Genomic DNA, 27,154 nt, shown 5'->3' on the forward strand with positions numbered 1-27,154 from the left:
TTTACAGACAAGGCAGCAGAAGCTGAGAGTGGTTAGTAACTTACTCACAGTCACCCAGAGAAAAACGGGGGAGCCAGGATTCAAGCGCAGGTCTGGTTGCCTCCGGAGCCCCAGCTCTTAAGCATTTCGCTATTTCATTCCCCACAGTGGCTCTCGGGCTTTCCAACAGGCCCTGGGCTCTGCACCATTTCTCTACTGAGGGTGAGTCTGCACTGATCCAGCCACAGGACCCCTGGAGTCAGGGGCAGTTCACTACCATCTCAGAGCAAAGATAATCAGCATATGACCTTTGCTTCATCAGCATCTGATTTAATCTCCTCAGGTAGCCAGTCTTGGCCACTTAAACTTTTATTATATGCAGCTGTTACATTCGAGCTTCCCAGGCTACTCATTGCTAAACACAAGTAACGAAGTAATAGCAACTACTGGAGCGACAATTACAATTAGCTTGCCTCAAGTCCAAGGGCAAAACACATTCTTAAGTATCCTTAGCTCCAGGACAAACAAGACTTTCTGCCAGTAGTACTGTCTTAAGCTATACAACATTTTCAGGAAAACACTTAGGGATGCAGGCTTCTAAGAGTGTGTAGGTATGTGTAGTGGGGGAGACGCCTGTGGCAGATCAGGTTTTCATTCTGTGGGCTTGTTCTACTTTTATGGGAGATGTCAAGTATGATAAAATAGCTCCAAAGAGTTATTGTTCATCAACATTTGTCAGGGATGTTAGAAAACTTGACGTGTCATAATAGCATGAATATACACACACACACACATATATATGAATATGAATATATATGTGTGTGTGTGTATATATATATATATATAAAATTTACTAATGCATTTCAACCGAAGTCACCAGAAAGGAAATATCATGGGCCAATGGAAAATATCTAAGGATCTTGTGGTTTCTAACTTTTTGGGATTTGATATTCAACAACATAATGTTGCAAAAACCTCTTGGGGTTTGCTATTCAATAATATAAAACAAAAAAACAAGACGAATCCTATCTGGCCGATTGAAATTACAGGGCTCATGCACCTTGAGCAAACCCTCTTCCCTCAACTGTGGTGCGATTCCTCTTGATTGAGAATCGAGTTTCTGGGCTATTTCTCAGAGAATGAAATTACAAAACACAAGATAGCAGATACTTCAAAAATTTCCACCAGGTATCCCTGCTGGATATCAGGTGACTGGGTCAGAAACGCAGTCGGAAGCTCTGCTTAAGGAAGAGCAGAACAAATCCCCCTCGCCTGGGAGGCCAAACAGAGCATTGTTTTAGTTCCGTAGGAGATAATGACAATGGAATAGAACATTGTCCCAGGTAATGGTCTCCTGTGGTGGGGAAATGCGGAGGTAGAACCGAGGTGCTCAACAAAAACAAACAAGGGGCTGAACTGCTATCTTCTTTTTTAAAGCAAAAACCGTTGATCCTAGAACTAAGCCCCTCCCAGCAGCTTCCATTCTGTTATAAAAGTCTTGCACCTGGAGGCGCTCTAGCTGGGGCGGATGACCCAGTAAGCAAGGTAAGCATGGGATTACTTGTGATGTGGCGAAACCCATGTGAAATTGGTCACTACGGATTAGTAAGTAAGCACAAGTAAGCCTATGCTTACCTTGCTTACTGGGTCATCCGCCCCTGTCAGGGACTGTAAATTTGAGAAGAGGCTTTGATTCTGTAGAAGGGTGCTGTGGGGTTGGGAGAGAGACAGATGCCAGCCATACCTAGAAGCAGAATCTTTGATGTGGTGAAATATCTGGTAAGCAAGGTAAGCACCATGCTTAACTTGCCTATTGGATAATCCGCCTCTGTGCTCTAGGCTGGGATGTAGCTGGGGTGCGGGGTTCTGGGACAAACTGGGCTACTGGCTCTCCTGAGGCTGAACTGCTGGCTTTAGAGATGGGCTAGGGGACCATTTTGAATTTCCCCAGCCGCTGGACAAAGCAGGCTTTCCATAAAAACACAATCACTGTATCAGCGCCAGCTGAGATCTCCCTGTCCCCAGACCCCACCCCCCCACACCCATTTAGTGACTGCTGATCAGACTGACATACTCTGCAGTGGCAAAGTCTGGCATTTGTTGAAGAGGAAACTCCTATATTATAAATATCAATCGGGGATGCCTGAAGGATGAAACCGATAATCCATCCATCCATTTGACACGGAAGCCAGTACTTTCTTTTTTTCTTTTGTCCTTGTAAAATAATGTTGAATGTAGAGACTCTCTAATGTGTACCTCAAAACAAAATTTAAATTAGGTCAAAAAGTAAAAAATGATTTAAAATTCCAAATTTTGGAAAATAACAGATACCCTTTCATTTTGAAACAAAAATAAATAAAAATTCAAGGCTAAAGTTGTCTTTCAGCCAGTTGAAGCTTTTGTAGAACACACAGCTCAAACTCTACCCCACAGATGGAAAATAGTCCGAATGCAAGCCGGCAGTATTTTTTCATTCCACAAACTTCTACAATCTTCATTAAAACTACATGGCGTTCAAAAGTCGATGTCCAATTCATCTTTGCTGTTGAGGCATTTTACAAGCGTATTTTTTTTTTTCCTTGGGAAACATTTTTGAATTGGGTAAAACAAATGGGAAGTGGATATTTTTAAAACTCCTCCCTGGACTGGTGATTGACTTGCTTAGAATTCTCTGGGCAGGCATTTCATTTCCTGATGACTGCCATTTTCCCTCCCATTCCAAACTCTCCTTCCTTGGGGCTGACGCAGGGTGTGGAAATACGAACTTGTGCTGCTAGAATTCCCTTGATGTGTTTCAATGAGAGATTTATTTCTTATCAGCTGTCAGGGTCTCCCTCCAACTTTTCCATTTCCTTTAAGGTCAGGTTTCCCTACGAAGAAGGATGCCAAATATACTATTACTAAATAGGATCTAGGTATTTGGGGTTAGACTCACAACTTTTTGATGGTGTGCCTGGGCACTACATGTGTTTTATGGCGTCACTAGCAGAAAAGGATCCTGGCCTGGATACTCACTGGAAAGTGGCGATTTCTATTTTTATTACAGGAATTAACCTGACATTTCTAGCTTACAATCAATCATTTGAAAAAACTCAGCAATGATGCAAAACAACGTTTTTGCCCTCAGTTACCTGTAGTGATTATTTCCTTTTTGCCCCTCATCTTTCTGGGTTGATGAGTGCTCCCTGGTTAAGAGCTACTCCAGTAGCAGGTGACATAAAGCATCAGTTAATTTTGTAGGTGCTGTGGAAATCTGGTCAGTAAAGTAAATCACCATCCTACACATCTTAAGAGGTTGACAGGATAAATGGGGAGAATAATAAACAATGAGAAACAGTGTGAAGTACAGGCATAAAGAAAAAAAAAATTTTAAAAGCCTCGAAAATTTTCTAGGGACAGAAAAACCCGTTAATTTGAAGATATAGTTACTAAACAACAAAATCAAAGTATAAGAATTTGGAGTAGGCAGACTCAGTTCAGTTTGTTACTAAAAATATGGGGAGAAACCAAAGCAAACAGTTCCCTCCTAAATCCCCACGTTCTCAAAGCTAACCAAACAAAACGAGCAACAGAGAAGGGATAATAATTTGCAATAAATTCGAAGGTGCATAGACACTTTGCACAATTCTGATCTCAATCCTTCCTGAATATCTGGGTGTTTCACGTAAAATGAGGGACTGCTTTGATTTTTATCTTTAGCCTCCATGCATCTGGCCAGGAGTGTTTGCTCTCTCTCATCTTGTCAGCATGCCCAGAATGTTTGGTGAATATTACACGGATCCCATATCCTAAAACCTGAGTGCCGGGATGGGGTGGCATACCTTAAATCTGCCTCACTTTAGGACTTGCTAGAAAGCACATTTCTCCAGGAATGTCAATTTTCCCTCTGCTTCAACAGGGCAAAGGGCTGGGCACACAGGTAATGCCCAGCTCATGGACTCAGGCAGGAAGCTCGATGGTTAGGAAGGTTGGGTTCCAGCTCCTGTTTTTTTGTTTGAGTCCCTGACATATTGTTTTTAATGTGAAATTTCTCTAAGAAGTAGCTCATGGAAATAACTTTAAAGTTTCAAGAACTTCTGTTTGGTAGGGGTAAGACGTTTCCAATTTCAGAGACGGTTATAAAAAAACCACAACAAATTTCAATCACTTTAATAGACACTTTAAAGGCAATTTATGATAGCTGTAGCCCACCAGTGACTAAAGCTACATTGAACTTTCTGAGTTGAAACGTTCATCGTTGGATTCAGGAAAAGTCCTCTCAACAATTTTGAAAAATACTAAAAATATGGCAGCAATTGTAAAATCACTTTCACTTGTGCAATATCCTTTTTATGAATGTCTCCAATTACACAGCTAGGATTACAGATTTTCGCAAACACAGTTACATTTTTGATAGGTATGTGGCTGTAATTCCAGGCTGCTATTTCACTCTATCGAAAGGTATGGGGCTCTCTTCCTCCTGTTGCTTAAACCATGCAAGAAAAGTCAAGGAATTAGAGAAAGGCAAAACAGAGGTAGAGACTGTATTCAAATGGCTGAAATCCACCACCTGATAAAAAGTAAGTTGGCAATCATGGGGTTACCTCCCCGCTCCACGTCCTCCATCTGTGCAATGGGCTGACGTTCCCTGTCTGCGGAGGGTGCGGGAAGACGGCCTCAGCTCGCTGCATAGACACCAAGGAAACTGCCAGCTGTCAGGGACTTAGAATTCTTGAACGCTTTTTGGCTTCTCCAAAGAAGCAGATGCAAACCTACTCCGTGTCGATTTGCCTACTAGAAGCGTCAGGATACGCTCACGGGGCTCAGCAGTGCTTACATTTTTGGATTATTAGCTTTATGGGGTTATTTGGGGTGGGGGTGGGGCTCTCAGCGATAGATTGCAGAAGAGAGGGGGCGGGGGACAAGACGGGGAGAAAAGGAGTCGGCGAAGAAGACAGGAGTAAGAGATAAGCAGGGGGTGGAAACCCCGGGAGGGAAAGCAAATGCCGGAGGCGGGGAGCGGAGCCAGAGGAGTGAGGAGAGGTCGGGCGGGACCGGGGCTGCGCCGGCAGGGAGGCCGGGTTGGGCTCGGTTTGAGCGTGCCACAGAGCCCGGGCCGAGCGCCCCGCAGCCTAGCTGGGTTCCTCCCTCGACCCGAAAACTCGGCCAATGGCCACCTGAGCCCATGGGGGGCGCCTGGGGAAGAGTCGCAGGGATGCCGCGCTCCGCCGCCTTCCCCGCGGGTTCGGTCCGACGCGCACGGACGAGACTGAGCCCCGGACCAGGTCACCCGCCTGCCAGACGCTTTCCGTGGCGTTGGGATGGCAGGCGGGAGGAGAAAGCGCCGCCTGGGGCCTCCCTGAGCGCCGCGGGCCGGGCTAGGGGCTGGAGGGCGGCTGCGGGCCCGGCGGCTGCGTCTTGCGGGAGATGGCGGGCCCGCTACCCCTCCGACTCGGGTTGTCTTCTCGGCGCCCCCAGGTCGCGGCGCTCTCGGGGTCCGGCGCCGACCGGCACGTAGCACCCCGGGGCCGAACCCGGAGGGAGGCGTTCTCCGTGCCGCTACTTCCCGCACTTCGACGGCTTGGAGAGCACAGTTCCCTCCCGGGGCGCGGGCCCCGACAGCCCCGCAACCTATCCGCCGCGGCCGGGAGGAGGCCGGGCGCCGGCTGGTAGGGGCAGTACCCTAGAAACGCCTCCTCGCGTTCTCTTCCCGGGCCAGGGCCCTAAACTCCCGGAAACCCGCGCAGGAGGGGGCGGGGAAGACAAAACAGCACAAGCTGTCCAGGCCGCCGCGCTGCCTGCGAGCCTCGTTGACATGCCAGGCCCCGGGGTGTCGCCTCACCCAGCGCCTCGAGGGGATGGCTGCCAGACTGGACGTCTGGAAAGTTTCACGGATTCTCATCATTTCTCCTTAGCTTTGCACAGGAGGAGATGCCCCCTCCCCTCAGAGAAAGAGGCCGCGCCTGCACCCAAAGGTAACCCTCCAATGACCCGGGGAATGGGGCCGGCCCGCGAGCCAGAGGTTTCTTTTGCATCAGAGAAACACGGCGGCATCAAGGAGAAATAGCGTCCAGTAGGCCTGGGCCTAAAACTAAGTTAAAAAAAAAAAAGTTTTAAATTGTCTACTTTGCCTGTTTGCTTCTATTTTAAAAATTAGTAACCATTTCTTAGTCGTACAAGGGGTCAGACGTCACAGACGGGTCGCCCTATGTTGGCGTCTACTTTGCCTTCTGTTTCTGGTTTCGCCCGCAGTCCTCCCAGCAGTCTCCACATACACTGTTCTGTTCCCTGGTCCCCTTGCAGTGAAATCGGATTTTTCTCTTTGGGCGGCTCTAGGTCAAGCAAGGTAGGCAGCAGCGCCTGGCTGTGCCAACGATTAACGGAGGGCGTTTCCCACAGTAAGGTACAGTCCCTGCCGGGCCCACGGCCCGCTGATTTCCATCCCAGTGTCGTCGGCCTGTTCACTTTCTCCTAAGATTATACCACTAATAGTCATAATAATAATAACCAGGGCACAAACTGCTTTTGAGAAGTCATTTACAATAACTTCTGGGCCGTGAGAGACACACACACACATAGGTGGACATATGTTTTGTTTTTGTCAGAGGGGCACAGAATTGCCTGAGTTTTAAAAAATGATCTATTTACAGACTTGGTAATGCCTCCGAAGAAATTCCGTTTATGGCCCAATAGCTGTGACAGGGTTAGAAAACCAGTTTAAACTGTTAATCGGCCACAGAATAAGGGCCCCAGATTGAGGCCTTTCACTTACCTTTGAAAGGCTATAAAAGCGACGCTGTACATTGGGATGAAATTAGACGGTAACAAAATCATTACCTTGACTTCCCACAATAAAGACAGCCTTTAAAAAGGGGCTATTGATGGTTTCAAATTACATAACGGTGGTTTATAACTTCTTCCTCTGGGCTCACAGAAAGCAATTTTAAAGTGTGAATTCTTCAAAGAACAAACAGCCACTCGCATTCAAACACCGACATGCAGCTGCCTTTTTATTTTTTGCAAAGAGGCTATTAGAAAAAAGAGCGAGCGGAAAAACAAAAATCAAAACCCAGCAAAAGCAGGAGGAACCCAGAGAGAATCATGTCCGGTTTATGATGTCGGGGCTCACCCACACTCGGCCCGGGAGCTCGGAGGGTCAGCCTCTCCCCCGGGGCGGGGCAGGGAGTGGAGTCATAGTCCTGCGGGGGAGAAAAATCCCGCGCGTGTCACCCGTTCCCATCTGTCTGCTGCTTCTGCGGATTTAAAACCCAGACACAGCCTTCCCTAGGCTAGAAAGAACACACCACCAAGCTCAGGGGTGGGATGGGCCTGGGGCCACGCCGGAGGAGTGCGGGAGGGAGGGGGGCTGACCTTTCGAGCCAGGACCCAGCCCCAGGTGGCATCTGTATTTTCGCGAGTTCCCGCCCAGGCTGAGAAAATCCCCTCAAATCCCATCCTCAGAATATGACCCCACCATTACGCGCAAGGCCTGCAAAAACCCGACGGGGCACCCCGTCACCCCAGCTTACGCTTCTCTAGGACCAAGTCAGTGGTCGAAAATCAACCAGACGGCAGCTGTCTTTAGTGAGCAAAGCCTTTCAGGACGCCCGCACCGAGCGCGGCGCGCAGAGGGAAAGGACCGTGCCCCTTTAGCATATTACAGCGAGGGGGCTGTAGGGTCAGGGGCGCTCTGGGAGGGACTCTGCGGCGTATCTGAGAGACCGAGGGAGTGGATGAGCGCGCGGCCCCGGCGGCAGGCTGAGAGGCTCGGCCGCATTCGCTGCGCAGCACTGCCCCCTGGCACACGGCGCCGAAACTGCCCCGCTCGGCTGCGGCGGCGGCGGCAAAACGTCCCCCTCTTTGGCTCCCCGACAACCTACTCTCCTTTTCTGGCACAGGCCCTGGCAGGAAAGCAGTCCGAAGGCCTGCGCTCAAAGCTTTGCTACCCCCTCAAGCACCCACCTCCCCAAAGAGGGCCCAGGGGCCGGGCTGCCTGAACCAGAGGTCCGCGCGCCTTCCTGACTCCCCACCCAAGTCCCAGTGGACGCCCACCGGGAAAGCGGTTGAAGATATGGGGCCTGAAGATGTGGAGACTCTGACTTCAGGCCTGGGCGCGCAGAGGTGGCCTGTGTACAGAGACTCCTTTGGGTTTGGTTCATTATTTAATGAACGCCAGCTTCCAGAGCATCTATCTATGGCACCTGAGCTTGCCACAGAATAAATGAAGCGGGTGGTGGGGCCCGGCCCCTCCCCGCACCCCCTAGGAGGTGAGCTGCCTGAACCTCGCCCCGGTGACCCAGCCCAAGAACATCTGAGAAATGGAGGAAAATTTGGCTGGAGCTCTACACTCCAGGGCGTGATCCGCGAGGCTCTGGCTGTGGCGGGGCCCAGAGCGGCCCCACCCCCAATCCGGCCCAGCCCACAGCTTTCTACCAGACCTGTCGGCTCCCCAAGGGAGAACAGGCTTCCTGAAGGCTCTTGGAGGAACGCTCGCCCTTCTCCAAGCCACCCAAGGCACCAGATGCCAGCGTGGGCAGAGGGGTCTGGGTCCCAGGATGCATCCAGCCTTTCCTACCCGAATTGGATGGTTCATCCTAGGCTTTGGGGCTGGGCCCCGTGGACAGATAGGTGTTTAGACCAACTGACGTAGGGAAGGCAGGGGCGCTTCGGAGCCAGATCAACCCAGGTTCCAGCGTGGCCACCCACTGGCTGTGACTTGGGCAAGTTACTTCATCTCTCTCTGCACCAGTTTCCCTGTTTGGTTTTCAGAGATGCTGTGAAGATTAACTGAGGTATTGTCTGTCCAGTGCCGGCATGTGGTCAGTCAAGGTCGCTGTGAATGATTGCTGGAACTGGCTGCAGGAAGCGTTCTGAAGTGTGAGCGCCCACAGCACTGCTCTGGGGCCTTCAGGCCTCCAGTTTTCCGGAGAGGAGGAGACAACACTGTCTTAGACCAGAAGGCAGCACGCGGGAGGCCCCAACGCCCCGGTTCTCTTTCGCCAGGGCCCAGGCCATCCGCACGCTCAGGACTCCGCACACGTCTCAATCTGGGAAGTGAGTCGTCCTCGCCTGATTGCATCTGGCGGAAAAACCGGTAACTCCGGGCCCAATAACCGTCAGGTATCCAGGCTTAACCTGCGCCAGGCAGGCGCTAAGCGCTGCATTCACAATCCCGTTTCCTCCTCACAACTATCCTACAGAAGTAATTGTTTAACATTTTTAAATCTCCATTTTACAGAACAGGAAACTGAAGCTCAGAGAGGTTAAGTAACCTGCCCCAGATTACACAGTCGGAATTTGAACCGCGTCTTCTTTCAGAGGCCAAGCTCTGAACTACTAAATTGTGTGTGACGTTAGAAAGCCTGCTTCCACTCACACTCTACCTGCTCTAAACCTCAATTTCCTCTTCCCTGCCGTCGAAGGTGAGCTGCCTTCCGGGCAGCCCGGCAGTGGAGCGCACTTTACGCGCCCGGCTAGTCCAGGGGCGTGCTGAGACCCTCTTCTCGCCCCCCCTCGATCTCTGGTCTCCTCGACCCCCGCAGGGCGGACTGATTGCCCCGCACCCCACAAGCCAGGCCCCCGCGCCAGGGTCCGGGAAGAAAGCCCTCCTCTGCTCTCCCTGGAGGCTCAGATTACCGGTCCGGGAGGCACCACTTAAGTCGCTCACAACTGCTAGGTCCCGGGGAGGCGGCGGTCGCCGGCTCCCCAACACTGTGCGGGGACTCCCTCATTCCCCCCTGAAACGGAAACTCGCCAGGGCCGAAGCCGGGTGTATTGCGTGTAAGTCGCCGGCTGCCGGCGCAGGCACCACACCGAAGAGGCCAGCAATTACCGAGACCCGAAAGAGGGGACTTGGATTTGGGGTTCCTGAGCCGGCTGCTCCTTCACGCTGTCTCTGCACTTATCAGTCGGTAAATACTTACTGAGCGCCTACTGAGTGCGGGCGCCTGGCCCTCTGCCCCAGGCCAATCCCGGGGGCCTACTCTCTGACCTAACCCCGGCCCTCCCGGGGTGGAGCTGAGGGCGCCCGCAGCGCGGGTGGCATCCCGCATCCGGTGCTCCACGGCCCTCTCCCGCCCTTCACCTTCGCTCCGCCTGCCGAGACCCGCCGGCCGCGCGCCGCGCTCAGCGCCCCCTGGTGGCAGGAAGCTGCGCGCCACCTCCGCTTTGTGGGCTCAGGGCTCAGCCGCTTCCCACCGCCCAGGGCGCACTCCCAGCTCCAAAGTCAGTGGCCATCCTTGTCCCCAGATACCGTCCGAAGGTCATTCAGGGCTTTCCCTGGCTGGCGGGGGCTGCGCGGCTGCCCCAAGCCCGCCACCTTCTCCAGCAGCAGGCCTGGCTCTCCCTGATTAGAGACGATCCATGCCAGCGAATCTGCTTTTTTCCTGGCTTCAACAGGACTCTAGGCCACTCCAAGATAGGCACTATGGTTGAGAAAAGAAACAAAGCAAAACAGAACACGAAAAACCCATCCAAGTTCATGGGCGAGAGAGAGAACTGTGTATATCTCGATTTTTAAAGTAATTTCTCCATCCTCAAAAACACCCTGCCTCCCTCTACCTGCACCCTATCTTATGAACAGGAGAGGCAACTATGCACAGCCTTCTTGGGAGTCACGTGTGTCCCTGAGGCCATCTGCCCACGTCTGTGTGTGAATGGGCAGTCTCTCCCTCGGAAATCCCACTGGGTAGACGTGAGGGGAAGAGGTGACTTGTTTGAACCCAAATTAGGAAAACGCAGCTGAGACCACTTCAAAAACCCAATGAGGGAGCAAGAAACCCGCACTGCTCACCCTGACAGTGCTAGGTTCTAGACCTGCAGGGCACGGAGTTCAGTACCTGGCTCATGTTACTTTATTTCAGTCTCAGAAAGACCCTTTGAGGGGGTTCTTATTACCTTACTACACCCTCCCATCCCATTATTATCTTTTCACCTGTATACGAATGTTTACAGCAGGACCATCCATAACAGCTAAAAGGTGGAAACAACCCAAACTGTCCACCAACCAACCAGCGGATAAACAAAATGTGGCACAGCCATATAATGGAACACTACCCAGCCATAAAAAAGAAGGAAGCACTGATAAATGCCACAACCCTTCTCATTCATTTTTACAGATGAGGAGACTGAGGGCCTAAGTGACAGTCCCTGGGTAGTGCAAACGTTTAACGTGCTTGCCTGCTGACTAAAAGTTTGGCGGTGAGCCTACCCAGAGGCACCTTGGAAGAAAGGCCTGGCAATCTACTTCTGGAACAAACGCAAGGGAGCACAGTTCTACCCTGACACACATGGGGTAGCAACTGGTTTCCTTTGCAGAGTTAGTTAAGGCGGGGAACTGGAAACCAAACTCAGGCATTCAAGTCTCCAGTGGATCTCAGTGCTGTTCTGAGGGGCATGGGATGTTAGACATGAAGGAGTGGACTCCAGAACATACCCCAGAACTTATCTGCTTGGGAAAATACTTTATGGAAAATTTTAAACATAGACACAAGAAAAGAGAATAGTGTTACAAACCCCTATGTACCCATCACCAGCCTCCAGATAATGAACTCACTGCCAATCTGGCCCTTCCATCCCCCATTCACCAGAATGTGTGGAAGCAAACCCCAGACATCATGGGACTTAATCTACAAACACTTTCAGTACGTATTGCCAAAAGACAGTCACATTACCAAAACCACAAAACCATCAACACAACCACAGTGCCAAAACACACCCAAAAATCTACATTCCTAAGCATCATGGAACATGAAGTCAGTTGGAACAAAATTCTAAACAAAATTAGAGCTTCTTGGTTATCATGTGGGTTTCAGTTCTAGGGCCAGAAGGACCTGGATTTGAATCTTGATTTTGTCACTTTCTAGCTGAGTAACTTGGGGCAAATGACCTACCTTCTCTAAGTGTCAGTTTTCTCTCCCATTAAAGTAGTGCCTACCTCACACAGTTGCTACAAAGATTTAAAAAATATATATAATGCATGTAAAGAGTTTAGCATAGGCCAGGGAATGATAAGTTATCTTGATTTGTCATGGATTGAATAGTGTCCCCCCTAAAATATGTGTCAACTTGGCTAGGCCATGGTTCCCAGTATTGTGTGGTTGTCCTCCATTTTGTGATCCGATGTTATTTTCCTATGTTGTAAAAATGTTGTAAATCCTCATCTCTGCTTGTGGTTAATGAGGCAAGATCAGGTTATGTTAAAGAGGATTAGGGTGGGATGCAACACCCTTACTCAGGTCACCGCCCTGATCCAATGTAAGAGGAGTTTCCCTGGGGTATGGCCTACATCCCCTTTCATCTTACCAGAGATAACGGAGAGAGAATCTAGCAGAGAGGTGAGGGACTTCATGCCACCAAGAAAGAAGAGCTGGCAGCAGAGCACATCCTTTGGACCCAGGATCCCTGCAATGAGAGGCTCCTAGACCAGGGGAAGATTGATGACAAGGACCTTCTCCCAGAGACAACAGAGAGAGAAAGCCTTCCCCTGGAGCTCGCGCCCGGAATTCGGATTTCTAGCCTCCTAAACTGTGAGAGAATAAATTTCTCTTTGTTAAAGCCATCCACTTGTGGTATTTCTGTTACAGCAGCACTAAATAATTAAGATATGATTATTTCTCCTAAAGCTAGAGTCCAGTGAGATCCTAGTTACCGAAGGTTTGAAAAACGGGTTTGAGTTGGAACATCAAAAGTTTCAAATAGCTCAAGGATGAGACTGGACTCTGGGACATTATTGTGAGGTCAACTTTGAATCCCGGGAGAGGTGATCTCACAAATGAGTGTTAGGTGTGGTAGAAGGCTGAATTAGTGGGCATGAATTAAGGCACTGGGGATTAGAATGCCAGGGTTCTCCAAGGACCCTTTCGGGCCTAACAATCTTCTTGTGTTTGTCTTTAGTAGGGTTGCTCTGTCTCACTTGTACCTGGCACATGTGGTCAGTGATGCCTGCTGAATAATGGTTGACAAGCTCCATGCCATCACCTGGCCTTTGCACAGGCTGTTCCCTCTGCCTGGGACATTTGTGCCCTTTCTCCTTGCCTAGTTAACTCTTACCCTCTCTAAATGGGTCACATTCTCCTATGTACGTGTTCAGAGGACCATGTACCTTCTCTTCACAGAGTTTATCTCTGTTAAAACTTCACATTTGTTTGATTATGAGGTTGTAAGCTGTAAGCTCCATGAGAGCAGGAATCATGACTGTTTTCATCGCTATGTCCTCAGCACTTAACATGGTGTATAATTACTGAACAACTGTTTTTAAGGCTAGATTCAGAAACTAATTTAACCCTAGCCCTAGCCCTAATCAGCAGTCACCTTCAGTCATTGTGATGGTTAAGGTTGTGTGTCAACTTGGCTTGGCCATGATTCTCAGTGATCTGGCACTGATGTGATGATGTAGATATCCTCCATTTGTGATATAATGTAATCACCTCCATGATGTGATCTGACATGATCAGCCAATCAGTTGTAAGGGAGCTTCCTCAGGGGTGTGGCCTACATCCAATATATATGGACATACTGGCTTTTGCTCGCTCTGGACCCTGCATCTGGTTCATCATCATCTGGCCTCCAGTTCTTGGGACCTGAGCCAGTGGCCTGCAGTATTACCTGCTGATCTTGGGATTCATTGGCCTCCACAGCCTGTGAGCCAGCAGCCTGCTGTCTTATCTGCCAATCTTGAATTCATCAGCCACCACAGCCTGTGAGCCAGCAGGCTGCCATCTGACTTGCCTATCTTGGGTTTGTCAGCCCCTGTGGCTATGTAAGGCAAAAGAAGTCTCCAGCCAACACCTGATCCACAGACTTGCAGCTTGCCAGCTTCTACAACCATGTGAGCCATTTCCTTGAGATAAATCTCTCTCTCTCTTCCTCTCTATAGATACGTATATACATGCTTCACTAGTTTTGTTTCTCTAGAGAACCTGGCCTATGGCAGTCATAGTAGATAACTAATGCATGCATTATTCCAATATGCTGTATAAGCAATTAGCCTCCAAATGCACTACTAGATAAGCTGTTCTAAAGGTGATGAGATACAAAGGCTCACAGACCAAATTAAGAGGCTTGAATCAGAGAGATTATTAAATAAAATGTACAGCAAGAGGCAAGAAGAAAGAGAGGCAAACCCACTGCATATACCATATGCATACAATAGACAAACAGGTGGGAGGACCACTACCTGAATCATGGGCTATGCAATGTTCACATGTCCTCCCCACCCCAACCCCCCCACCGACATTAACCTCACCCTAATGTGGTTATAAGGAAGGGCCAGAATTAAGAGTGAATACGGGGGCCCAACAGATGGAAGGTGCCTGAGGCAACACGCACATTGGCTGTTAGATGGACAGCCTCGGGCAAGTTCACCTGGCTGCAGCAGTAGCTCATCCATTAGCCTGCTGAATAGCTATGGGCTTGTCTGTGTTTCTTGGGGAGACCAGAATGGGACCATAATCGGTGTCACCAATGGGTGGCTGATTTAGGGAATAACATAGCTGTCAGCCCTGAGATTGATCATACTTTATAACTTGGTCTTTTTACCTCTATCTGGTGGTGCACTTGTTAAGAGCTCAGCTGCTAACCAAAAGGGTGGCAGTTTGAATCCACCAGCCACTCCTTGGAAACCCTATGGGGCAGTTCTACTCTGTCCTATAGGGTCACTATGAGTCGGAATGGATTTGACGGCAATGTTTTTATTTTTTATCTGTCTGTAAACAGCACTCTTGTTCGTTCTATCATACTGTTGTTAGCTGCTGTTGAGTCAGCCCCCAACTCATGGCAACCCCGTGCACAACAGAACAAAATGCTCCCCAGTCCTGCACCATCCCTGTGATCATTGTGGACTGGACCATTGTGATCCATAGGGTTTTCACTGGCTGATTTTTAGAAGTAGATCACCAGGCCTTTCTTCCTAGTCTGTCTTAGCCTGGAAGCTCCACTGAAACCTGTTCAGCATCATAACAACACACAAGCCTCCTCTGACAGACGAGTGGTGGCTGCACATGAGGTGCACTGGCCTGGAATCGAACCCAGGTCTCCTGAATGGAAGGCGAGAATTCTACCACTGAACTACCAATGCTCCCTCGTATCATATATTCCATTTATTCTACCCATCTTTAACATGTCACATAGGGTACTGACTTATTACCCATGTAAATTCTGCCTATGTTTTGCAAGCTACCTCTTACTCATCTATACTTAACGCATCTTGTATATTTTTCTTACATCTCCTAATTTGCTGACTTGCCTACTATTTATACTTAACATTTGTTACGAGTTTAATCCATCCCATTTGTTTTTATCTTCCACAGCAGGATTGAATACTCTCAAACAATATAGCACACACATACTACACATTTTTTAAATGCCTACTATGTGTCAAGCATCATGCTAGGCAATGGTGCACCCAATAAGGTTCCTCTGCAGCCTTTCATCTAGTGGAAAGACTCAAACGATCCCCACAGTCATGTAAAATGACCGGCTCGGATATGTGCCAGGAAAGAGGGGTACCTGCTGCCCCAAGAATGTGGGGTGGGCAGTCAGATAGCTGCCCTAAGTGGCATTTGAGCTGAGATCCACATTCCTTGGGTTTCAGAAATTCCTAATATATACACATCAAGGTGAAGTGCACTTTTTTCATTTGCCCTACCCCAGTCCTGAGTCATATTTAGCCTGTTTTCCATGACTTTCCCAGGGAACTCTAACCTGTTCTGGTCCCCCAAATGCACAAATGTTATGTTTTACACAACAAAAGAACACAACACACCTATTGGCAAAGGACGCTGTAGAACAGTGTTTAGGCTTATAAATGGTTCTAACTGGGATCAACAGCCTATAATTAGAATTTAACAATCCAAGAGAGGAGTAATATGCACTCTGCAGGGGAGATTGGAGTCTTTTTCTTTAGTTCTGTAGGTTTGGTGGGTAGATTGGCTCCCGACTTGCCTCCTACAATAACTGTCCTACCGCGGTAAACATGTCACAAACAAGAACAATGAGATCACCAATAATATAACACTAATACTATAAACAAAAGAAATGCCACCTTCGGCTCTGGCGGAATGAAAAACACAATGTGGACCAACTAACAAAGCTATTTGAAAAACAAATTACTCACAGCCAAGCTTCTTAGCTCTCCCAACACAATTTTCCAGGAACCTCAGGACGAGCAGAAGTTTTCCCTAAAACGTACCCACCTCTGCCGCCTTTTGGATGGTGCTTATAGACCTGAGGACTTGGACAAAGAAGTAAATGCCCCACACAGGCCCCACCTCAACACTTATTCTCATTTATTTCTCCCAAACTGGGACATTTCTTGGGTCGAAAGTTACTGTAAAGGCAGAATCTGCATTTTCCTGAAACTTCAGGCTTTCTGGGATGCCTAAGTCTTCTGATCACAGGCCATGCTTCTTGATAAGGGCATTTTTCTTTACTTCCTTGAAAAATGTATAAATGGGTAATGACATGTTAGAGCTATAGTGGATTTTTGGAGATTATTTGACCTATCTCCTTCATTTTAAGACATTATTGAGAGCATACAGGGCCTTAGTGTGAAGAACACACAACATATCTTTATACAAACGAACAAAGGCAGCAGACATGGAATGAGCACAAGTGACAATGCCCAGCAGAAATTAGCCATACACCTTGCTTGATATCCAAGTAGTGAATCAACGAGTCTGACCAAAGGATGAGTAGCCAGAACCCACAATCAGTTTCCATGTAGCTTGATAAGAGGGCAAAGGCCAGGACAAAGGCCACTGGCTAGAAACGGAACAGGTGCTTTGTAACAGGATGACTGGTTCTGGTGGACATGATGTTCCACTGAACAGGACTCTCTGAGCCGACTCAAACTGGCTCAAGCAAGAAAGGGTTTTTATTGGATCACATAACAAAGATGTCCAGGAGAATACTGGTTTAAGGTCTGGCTGTATCCAGTAACCAATGATATCATCATCTAGCCACTCTCTCTCTGACTCCTCATGGTGACAAGATTGCTGCCCCAAGACTGCTGTCAGATACCAGCCCTATATCTGCCCAGGTTCAAGTACTGTGAAAGAGAGTGCCTGTTCTCTCAGCAATCACAGCAGGACTATCAACGCTTCTGACTGGGTCACATGTTCATGCCTCAATCAATCACTGTGGCCAAGGGACCACAATGATCCCAAGGGCAAGGCCTGAGTCACCTGTCCACCCCTGCCACAGGGGTGAAACATGCATACAGAATATGAGGGAGAGTGGTTCCTCTGAGGACAAGTTATCAGAAGAAAGAGGGCTGGGTGTGCTGAATGGCAAAAACAAAGATGCGTACCATAGATGTGAAATGGGACCCAGAACCTCACTTAAGAGTATCAGCCTCCCAGTGGCAGAGCTGGGCCAGGTGGTCTCTAGAATCCAGTCTAAGGTGGTTATCCCAAGAGTCCCCAAGTGCAGGCACAGCCACGCTTTGTATGAGAAAGTGACTTGAGCTGTAAACTTTCACCTAAAGCACACACACACAAAAATGTTAGTTTTCCGCTGATCTTTGGAATTGCTGGAAGCAAGACAGCAGCATTTTTTTTTTTTTTCTTCTTCCTTCGTGAGCCCCAGAAGCAAAATCTAGACTTATTCTTCGAGCTCCCTCTGGTGGCCATTTGGATTTTGTGGCTGTTAGAGATGCAGGCCTCCTAGGTATTCAGTAAGAGGCTACAAAGGAAAGATCCTCTACCCTTTCGGCAGTGGGGCAGACAGTCAGCTCTCCCCCTCTACAAGGTCCGGCCCTGCTGATGTGCACGTGTTGTGGGGTGATTTCTGCAGATGACTTGGTAACCTCTCTGCGCTGCTCTGAACTTGCATCCCTCTTTATCCCTTCTTAGACTGGCCTCAGCTCCCAACTGGCACCTGCTTGTGTGCTAGGATGGTGTCTTAGTCATCCTTGAAGGATGTCCCCTTGCCTCCAGTTCTCAAGGTCCACAGTGCACCTCTGAGGCTGATGCTGACTGACCTCCTGCATCAGCTGCTTCACCTGCCCTTGCTGTGTGCATTCTCATAGGTCTTGACAGATGGTGGCGGCTCTCACAGGTCATCAGCCCCGCGTGGACGCTTGTCTCCAGTCACTGCTCTCGCACCACCAGCTCTGATTCCAAGTGCTGGGCTTTTCCGCTAATGCTTTAGGTTTGGGAGCAGCTGGGGTGGGAGTTTGAAGGCAGCAGTCAGGCGGGAAGGGAGAGCTGCCTGAGGAATAAGTGCTCATGTCAACACGCAGACATGACCTGCGCTGAACACTTTAAGAAAAGCTCAGTAGAGCAGGGAGTGTGGCACAAACAGCAGCAGACTTGAAAGCACTAGACCAGGGTTCCAGGCCTGGCTCTGGAGCTCTGGGCCTATCAGTGAACCTCTCTGAACCCAGTTTTGATATTTGAAAAATAAGACAGTTGGACGTGGTGTTTCCTATAGCTCCTTTTCCAGATCCAATATTCTCTTTACTATATGTATTTTTTTTTTTTAAATGGCTGATGGTGTGCTAAGTGGTCTGGGGCTATTTGGTACTACTTCCAATGATGAAAACTCAAGAATCTACAACTCAAGATTTCTACTAATCGGTTTCTCAACTTGTGAGGCCATCGCCTGGACACACTGCCTCCTGGTGGCAGCAAACCTAAATATGCAGGATGGTGATTAGGAATTGATCAGCTTCAGTGGTTCAGGCCTTGTCAACTCAGATTTATAAAGGGGTTGGATAATGCCCGCCAAAACTTTACTCATCCCTGGAATGAACACCTTCTTGTAACTAGATCAGCTGCCTTAGCTGCTCAACCATTAATGCCTCACCCCTACACTCAAGATGCTCAGTTATTCAGAGGCAATCTTTAAGTGAATTTACAGCCAGGTTGCCTAAATCCACTTACAAATGGACTACAAATGAAACTTTGAAAGTTTCTGAGACCTCTGGGAACACTCCTATCTTAGAGTGGACTCATTAAAAGGGAAATGACACCAAGTCCAAGTGGCACTCGGGAGGATTAGACATTCGTTTCTTTAGAGTGAATCGTCATTAGGTTCTAACGATCCCTAATATGTTCTTCTTTTTCCTGCCAGATCTGCTGCAGGTGAGCAGGCTGGCTGTCGAGGCCTTGCTCCAGGCTCAGGTTCTGTCTGCTCCACACATGTGGGACCAACACTTCCAGGGAGCGGTCTTCTCGTGGGAAGCCAAACCAATCCATGCAAGCTCATTGAAAGCCTCTCCTCACATCACATCTGCTAACATTCCATTGGCCCAAGCAAGTCACACAGCCAAGCCCAACTGCAATGGAGAGGAAGTACTACTCGCCTGCTCTTTTGGGAGGCCCTGCCAAGTCACACCGCAGAGGGTGTGGTCACCTCATGCTATTGCAGGCAAGCAGTGAAGAACTGGGAACAACTATCTTCCACAGGACCCACTATCTCCATTAAGGGACTGGGGGTTATTTTAAAAAACTTATCTTTCTATGTCATATTTGAAACCTGTCGCCATTGAGTTGATTCGGACTCAAAGCAACCCGAGAGGATGGAGCAGAACTGCCTCAATAGGGTTTCCAAGGAGCGGCTGGTGGATTCAAACAGCTGACCTTTTAGTTAGCAGCTGTAGCTCTTAATCACTGCGCCACCAGGTCTCCATGTCATACTTACGTTTTATCAAAGATTAATGATCTTAATGCAAAAGAGTTTGCACTGTGGGGTGTTCTTAGTTGGAGAACCTCCACTCCCCAAGCTTCTGGCCTGCTGGAAATGCCCTTAGGGAAGCCGGGCATGGACTTAGCTGGACACTTTCAGGCTCTTTTAACCAGCCTCTTAAGGAATGTGAAGCAATAAGTAGCATAAATTATTCACCTCAAGGAACATGCTCAGAAACGTACAACTGGCTGGAGAACTCTCTAGGGGAGTACACATTCCTCTCAGCCCTTTCAGCGTTTGGACCTCTGCTCACCGCCTGAATAGCTGGGCCTCTCTTAAAAATTCAGATCTCAGGAAAGAATGAATCTAAATTGTGCAGATTTCAATATGACTCTGTATATCCTTTCTAGCTGTGATTAACGGAGGCCCCTCCTGCAGGTTGGAGTCCTTGAGTGGCACAAACAATTAACATGCTCGGCTGCTAACCAAAAGATGGAGGTTCGAGTTCACCCAGACGCACCTCGAAAGAAAGACTTGGCAATCTACTTCCAAAAAATCAGCCACTGAAAACTCTATGGAGCACAGTTCTATTCTGATACACACAGAGTTCTACTCTGACACACATGGGGTCGCTATAAATCAGAATCAACTTGCCGCGAACTGGTAATACTTAGTGGGAGAAAGATGTGGCCGTCTGCTTCTGTGAAGATTTACAGCCTTGGAAACCCTATGGGGCAGTTCTACTTTGTCCTATAGGATCGCTGTGAGTCGGAACTGACTCGACAGCAATGGGATTTTTGGGTTTGGTAACACTTAAAGCATGGGGGCACTGGTGATTCAGTGGTAGAAGTTTTGCCTTCCATGCAGGAGACCCAGGTTTGACTCCCAGCCAATGCCCTCAGGCACAGCCACCATCTGTCTGTTAGCGGTGGAATGCATGTTGCTATGTTGCTGAACAGGTTTTAGTGGAGCTCCCAGATGAAAACAGACTAGAAAGAAAGGCCTGGCAATCTACTTCTGAAAATTGGCCAATAAAAACCCTATGGATCACAATGGTCCGATCTGCAACTGATCATGGGGTTGGAACAGGACTGGGCAGTGTTGTGTTCCACTGGGCATAGGACAGTCATGAGTCAGGAGCTGACTCAAGGGCAGCAAACAACAGTGAGTGCTAGAGCTAGGCTTTCAACCCAGGTCTAACTTGACTTCAAAGCCACTCCTTCTCTTCTCTTCTACATTTGGTGAATTGGCTCATTAAGTTATTGTTGTTATTAGGTGCCATCGAGTTTGTTCCAACTCACAGCCACCCTATGAACAACAGAACGAAACAATGCCCAGTCCTGTGCCATCCACAAAATCATTGCTATGTCTGATGAGCACACTGTTGCAGCCACTGTGTCAATCCATCTCGTTGAGGGTCTTCCTCTCTTTTGCAGACCCTCTACTTTACCAAGCATGATGTCCTTCTCCAGGGACTGGTCCTGGAGATAACATGCCCGAAGTACATGAAAGGAAGTCTCACCATCATTGGTTCTAAGGAGTATTCTGGCTGTACTTCTTCTAAGACAGATTTGTTTGTTCTTCTGGCAGTCCATGGTATATTCAAAATTCTTTGCCAATGCCATAATTCAAAGGTGTCAATTCTTCTTCAGTCTTCCTTATTCACTGTTCAGCTTTTGCACGCATATGAGGTGAATGAAAACATCATGGCTTGGGTCAGGCGCACCTTAAGTTATTAGTAATGATTAATGATCCAGTGACTGATTTAATTGGTTTAAGGATGGAGACCTGGCTCTGGTAGGCCTTGAGGCTTCCTCAGGTGACTGGGATGAGCAGCCAAGGCTGAGAAACACTGATCTAGAGGGAAGCAGGTTGGGTTCTTGGCTGAGATCACAACCCCCCAACAACTGCTAGAACGCCTGACTGATTATTACACACCAGGGACTGGGTTAAGCATTTTATGTGTATGACCTAATTTTCTACCTATAATAACCCTATGAGGGAGGTACTATTATTCTTGTTTCACAGATTAAAAAACTGAGGTTCAGAGAGGTTAAGTAACTTGCCCAAGGTCACATGGCCAGTAAGCAGCAGAGCCACACACCAGGGAGATTACCCAGAAACCCTGTTCCTTTCTGTCCTCCCAACATCCCATTTATTTGGGCTGTACAAGACCCTCCTCCCCAACCTTGGTCTGACTCAGCTGTCTGAGAGATCTTTTTGTACCAACAAGTTGGTTGGGAAACTTTGTTCTTCCAGCCTGTGTGCCTTATTATCCAATTGGGGCGTTTTAATGCCCCTTAAGGAAACAGGCCCCAAACTGTATCAATTGACAAATTGTTTCCTCCTCTAGGCCAAGGCTCTGGCTTATCCTTCAGAATGCTCCCTGTGTTTATTTGGGAGAAGTAAAAAAGCTCTTTGAGCTTTGGGACCGTGCCTCCTCCGCAGTGGTGGTTCCCCTCAGGCCTGGCCCAGGGCCAGCACCAGGCATGCTTCATGGCCTTGCTGGTCTCTCATGCTTCCCAAGAGAAAGGGTCCTGTCTGGACAACAGTCGGTCACCAGGCATGCAGTGTTTTTAGTTCCAGTTGCTGCTCGTGTCTCCCTGCCTCCATCATCTGGGAGGAAGACCAGGCTGCAATGGACAGGTTCCTCTGAAACAATCTAAGATGGAAATCTGAAGAGTCCCGCCACCTTGGCTGTGAATAATGACACTTCAAACCAACCCAAACCAACCAACCAAACAAAAAACCCAGAAGGCAACTGTGGTGTAATGGGAAAGACAGAACCCTGGGCCCAAGGCCAGCTCTACTACTTCCTAGCTGTGGAACCTTGGGCAAATCACTTGCCTCTCTGAGCCTCAGTTTCCTCCTCTGTAAAGTGGCTATGATGACACCCATCTTATAGGGTTGTCTTTATGGTTGTCGGTTGTGTTGTCTTAGAATTGTGCTAAGAAAAAAGTGAAGATGTATGGGTTCCACCACAATATGGTTAAAAAGAGGTTTTGTGGGTACTCTGAGAACCCTAATACCATTTTAATAATTTAGGTCACAAATTAACAATTACTGCCATTATTAACACTAGCCATGCTGTCCATGTCATTGCTGTTGTGTGCTAAGTCGATTCCGACTCATAGCGACCCTATATGACAGAGCAGAACTTCCCCATAGGGTTTCCGAGGCTGTAATCTTTACGGGAGTAGATCACCAGGTCTTTTCTACCGTGGAACTACTGGTGGGTTCAAACTGCTGACCTTCTGGTTAGCAGCCAAGTGCTTAACCTTTGTGCCACCAGGGTTCCTTAATACTACTAATAATACTAGCCATTTGGTGTTGTGTGCCATCAAGTCAATTCTGGCTCACGGTGACCCTACAGGACAGAGCAGAACTGCCCCCATAGCTGCCATTTATTGAGCACCCGCTGGGTTGTCAGGAGGTATGCTAATGTTGCACATGCATTATCTCATTTAATCTTTACAATAAGTGGGGTATTAAATGTATCAGTCAGGATTCAGTAGAGGAAATAATCTACTCTGGATATTTTAAGTGGGAAGGAATTTAATACAGGTTTTTAGGTGTTCTCCAACATTGGAAAGGCCAGAGGAGCAGGTTCCAGGCTGGTCATCCAGGAATGATACTCAGAACACTGCAGAACTGACCCCCCCAGGGGAGCTCCTACCTCTGAGGCTGCCACTGGAAACACTGAATTCAAGATCACATGTGTGCCCATTCAGAGGCTGGTTGACTGATGTTCTTTAGGGAACATCATTAGGGGAGGGATTTAGGCTTCAGGAAGAGCCAGGCCTCAGGAGAGGGCTTTGTCTGCTCACTAACCTGTCTCCCTTCCTCCCTGTATAACCTGTGGGACTGCAGGAAAATTTCTCCCTCCTAAATAAAAGAAACTTAGTTTACCTCGGAGGAGGATCACATAGTGGGGAAGAATGGACAGATCTCATGGCCCTGACTTATCTCCAAGATTCTCCTTCTTTTGTGAGTTCTCACCCATTCCTGCTGCCACCACCATGCTGGCACAAATATAGTCAAGTGACTCTTGCACACTTGAGACAAGACTGGAATGTTTAGATAAAAACCAAAACTTAGGAGGAGGTAAACACATTGAGTCACAAACAATTATATAATCTGGCTAATGAGCTGCAGCACACGTATCTTCGGGTTGTGGCCCATCACAGGGTCCTTCTCTTCCTAGCTCCGTCTCCCTCCAGAAAGTGCATGGCGTAATAATAATTTCCATTATCAAGAGTGATGGATACAAAGGCTTTTGTTTCTCTACACTATTCTGGATGTTTGAAATATATCTTTTAAAAAAACTGAAGAAGGAGCACAAATATACTCTCAGACCTCCATCATCTAATGCTTTTATCTGTTAACACTGCCCCCAAACACATTAAAGAGCACTTAGAATGTATTACATAAAAAAATAACAAATGACTTGATTTATGCATCTTACTTAAAATGCAGACTCTTCAATTGGCATAACAAAGTTTATTAAGAAAATGTTCTGCATCATACTTTGGTGAGTGGCGTCTGGTGTCTTAAAAGCTTGCAAGCGGCCATCTAAGATGCGTCAATTGGTCCCGACCACCTGGAGTAAAGGAGAATGAACAACACCAAAGACACAAGGCAAGTATTAGCTCAAGAGACAGAAAGGGCCACATAAACGAGAGACTTCATCAGCCTGAGACCAGAAGAACTAGATGGTGCCCGGCTACCACCAATGACTGCCCTGACAGGGAACACAACAGAGAGTCCCTGATGGAGCAGGAGAAAAGTGGGGTACAGAACTCAAATTCTAGTAAAAAGACCAGACTTAATGGTCTGACTGAGACTGGAAGAAACCCGGAAGGCATGGCCCCCGGACTCTCTGTCAACCCAGAACTAAAACAATTCTCAAGGCCAAAGACTGGACTGGACTGTGGGACATAAAATGATACTCATGAAGAGCGTGCTTCTTAGCTCAAGTAGATACATGAGACTAAATGGGTCGCTTCTGTCCAGAGGTGAGATGAGACGACAGAGAGGGTTAGGAGCTGGTTGAATGGACATGGGGAATCGGGTGGAAAGGAGGAGTGTGCTGTCACAGTATGGGGAGAGCAATTAGGGTCACGTAACAATGTATATATAAATTTTTGTATGAGAGACTAACTTGAAATGTAAACTTTCACTTAAACTTCAATAATTTAAAAAAATGCACTCTTGGGGGCACACTAAGATGTTGTTCAAAAGTAATAGCCAGGAAAGATATACCATGTTTATGGATTGAAATATTCAACATAGTAAAGATGTCAAGTCCCCCCATATTGATCTAAAGGTTTAATGCAATTCCTATTAAAATTTCAGCAGGGTTTTTCGCAGACATAGAAAAAATTATTCTAAAATTTATACGAAAAAGACCTCTAAGAGCTAAATCAATCTTGAAAAAGAAGAATAAAGTGGAAGAGGTTAGTTTACCAGTTATTAAGGTTTACTACATAGCTACAACAATTAAGACAGTATAGTAATGGTGAAGAAATAAACACATAGACTGATGGAATACAGAACTGTCTTAGTTATCTAGTACTGCTATAGCAGAAATACAAGTGGATGGCTTTAGCAAACAGAAGTTTATTCTCTCATGGTTTAGGAGGCTAGAAGTCTGAATTCAGGGTGCCAGCTCTAGGGGAAGGCTTTCTCTCTGTTGGCTCTGGGGAAGGTCCTTGTCATCAATATTCCTGGTCTAGGAGCTTCTCAGCATAGGGACCCCAGGTCCAAAAGACGCACTTCGCTCCTGGCACTTCTTTCTTGGTGGCATGAGATCCCCGTCTCTCTGCTTGCCTCTCTCTCACCTCTTGTAAGATAAAAGGTGATGCAGGCGACACCCTAAGGAACTCACCTTACATTGGATCGGGGCTGTGATCTGAGTAAGGGTGTTGCATCCTACCCTAATCCTCTTTAACATAAACTAATTTTGCCTCATTAACCACAGGCAGAGATTAGGATTTACAACAGACAGGAAAATTACATCAGCTCACAAAATGGTGGACAATCAAGTAATACTGGGAATCATGGCCTAGTCAAGTTGACATGCATTTTTGAGGGACACAACTCAATCCATAACAAGAACCCAGAAATAGATCCATACAAACATGCTCAACAGATTCTCCATGAAGGTGCAAAAGCAATTCGATGGAGGGAAGACAGCCTTTTCAACAAATGATGCTGGTGCAATTGGACATTTAAAAAAACCCACTGCCGTCAAGTCAATTCTGACTCATAGCGACCCTATAGGACAGAGTAGAACTGCCACATAGGGTTTCCAAGAAGCGCCTGCTAGATTCGAACTGCCGACCTTTTAGTTAGCAGCTGTAGCTCTTAACCACTACACAACCAGGGTATCTATGGGCAAAAGAATGAACCTCAACCTAAACCTCACTCTTTATCCAAAAATTAACACAAGGTGTCAAGGACTTATATATAAAATCTAATGCTATAAAACATTTAGGAAAAAAAAAAAGGAGAACTTTAGGATCTAGGGCTAGGAAAAGTTTAGACTCAAAACCAAAAGCACAATCCAATAAAGAAAAAATTGGTAAACTGGATGGCATCAAAATTAAAAACTATTGTTCTTAGAAAACTCCTGTTAAGAGGATAAAAAGACAAGCTACAGACTGGGAGAAAATATTTGCAAACCACATATATGGCAAAGAACTAGCATCTAGAATTTATAAAGAACTCTCAAAACTCAACAGTTACAAACCAAACAATCCACTTAGAAAATCGGCAAAAGACGTGAACAAATGTTTTACTAAGGAGCATACATGCTGTGCCATCAAGTTGGCTCAGACTCATAGTGACCCTATGCACAACAGAACAAAACACTGCCCAGTCCTGCGCCATCCTCACAATCGATGCTATGCTTGAGCCCATTGTTGCAGCCACTGTGTCAGTCCATCTCACTGAGGGTCTTCCTCTCTCGCTGACCCTCTACTTTACCAAGCATGATGTCCTTCTCCAGGGATTGATCCCTCCTGATAACATGTCCAAAGTATGTGAGACACAGTCTCACCACTCTTGCTTCTAAGGAGCATTCTGGCTATACTTCCTCCAAGACAGATTTGTTTGTTCTTTTGGCAGTCCATGGTATATTCAATATTCTTCACCAACACCACGATTCAAAGGCGTCAATTCTTCTTTGGTCTTCTTTATTCATTGTCCAGCTTTCCCATGCATATGAAGCAGTTGAAAACATCATGGCTTGGGGCAGGTGAACCTTAGTTTTCAAGGTGACATCTTTGCTTTTTAACACTTTAAAGGTGTTTTGCAGCAGATTTGCCCAATGCAATGCATTGTTTGGTTTCCTGACTGCTGCTTCCATGGGTGTTGATTGTGGATCCAAGTAAAATGAAATTCTTGACAACTTCAGTCTTTTCTCCGTTTCTCATGATGTTGCTTATTGGTTAAGTTGTGAGGAATTTTGTTTTCTTATGTTGAGATGTGATTCATACTGAAGGCTGTGGTCTTTCATCTTCAAGTGCTTCAAGTCCTCTTTCCTTTCAGTAAGCAAAGTTGTGTC

General features: G+C 47.4%; 1 protein-coding gene across 1 annotated transcript in view; it reads left to right on the forward strand.

Moving 5' to 3' along the window:
- Positions 1–8,029: 8,029 nt before the first annotated feature.
- KCNK18 (potassium two pore domain channel subfamily K member 18) overlaps positions 8,030–27,154 on the forward strand; it is a 43,906-nt gene continuing 24,781 nt past the window's right edge. Inside the window, 4 exon segments of the mRNA XM_004374958.1 lie at positions 8,030–8,079; positions 8,962–9,012; positions 9,635–9,738; positions 9,976–10,182. Of these exon segments, the coding sequence (XP_004375015.1) occupies positions 8,030–8,079; positions 8,962–9,012; positions 9,635–9,738; positions 9,976–10,182 (412 nt within the window).

This window comes from Trichechus manatus, unplaced genomic scaffold (genome assembly GCF_000243295.1).
Source record: "Trichechus manatus latirostris isolate Lorelei unplaced genomic scaffold, TriManLat1.0 scaffold00031, whole genome shotgun sequence".
Lineage (NCBI taxonomy): Eukaryota > Metazoa > Chordata > Mammalia > Sirenia > Trichechidae > Trichechus > Trichechus manatus.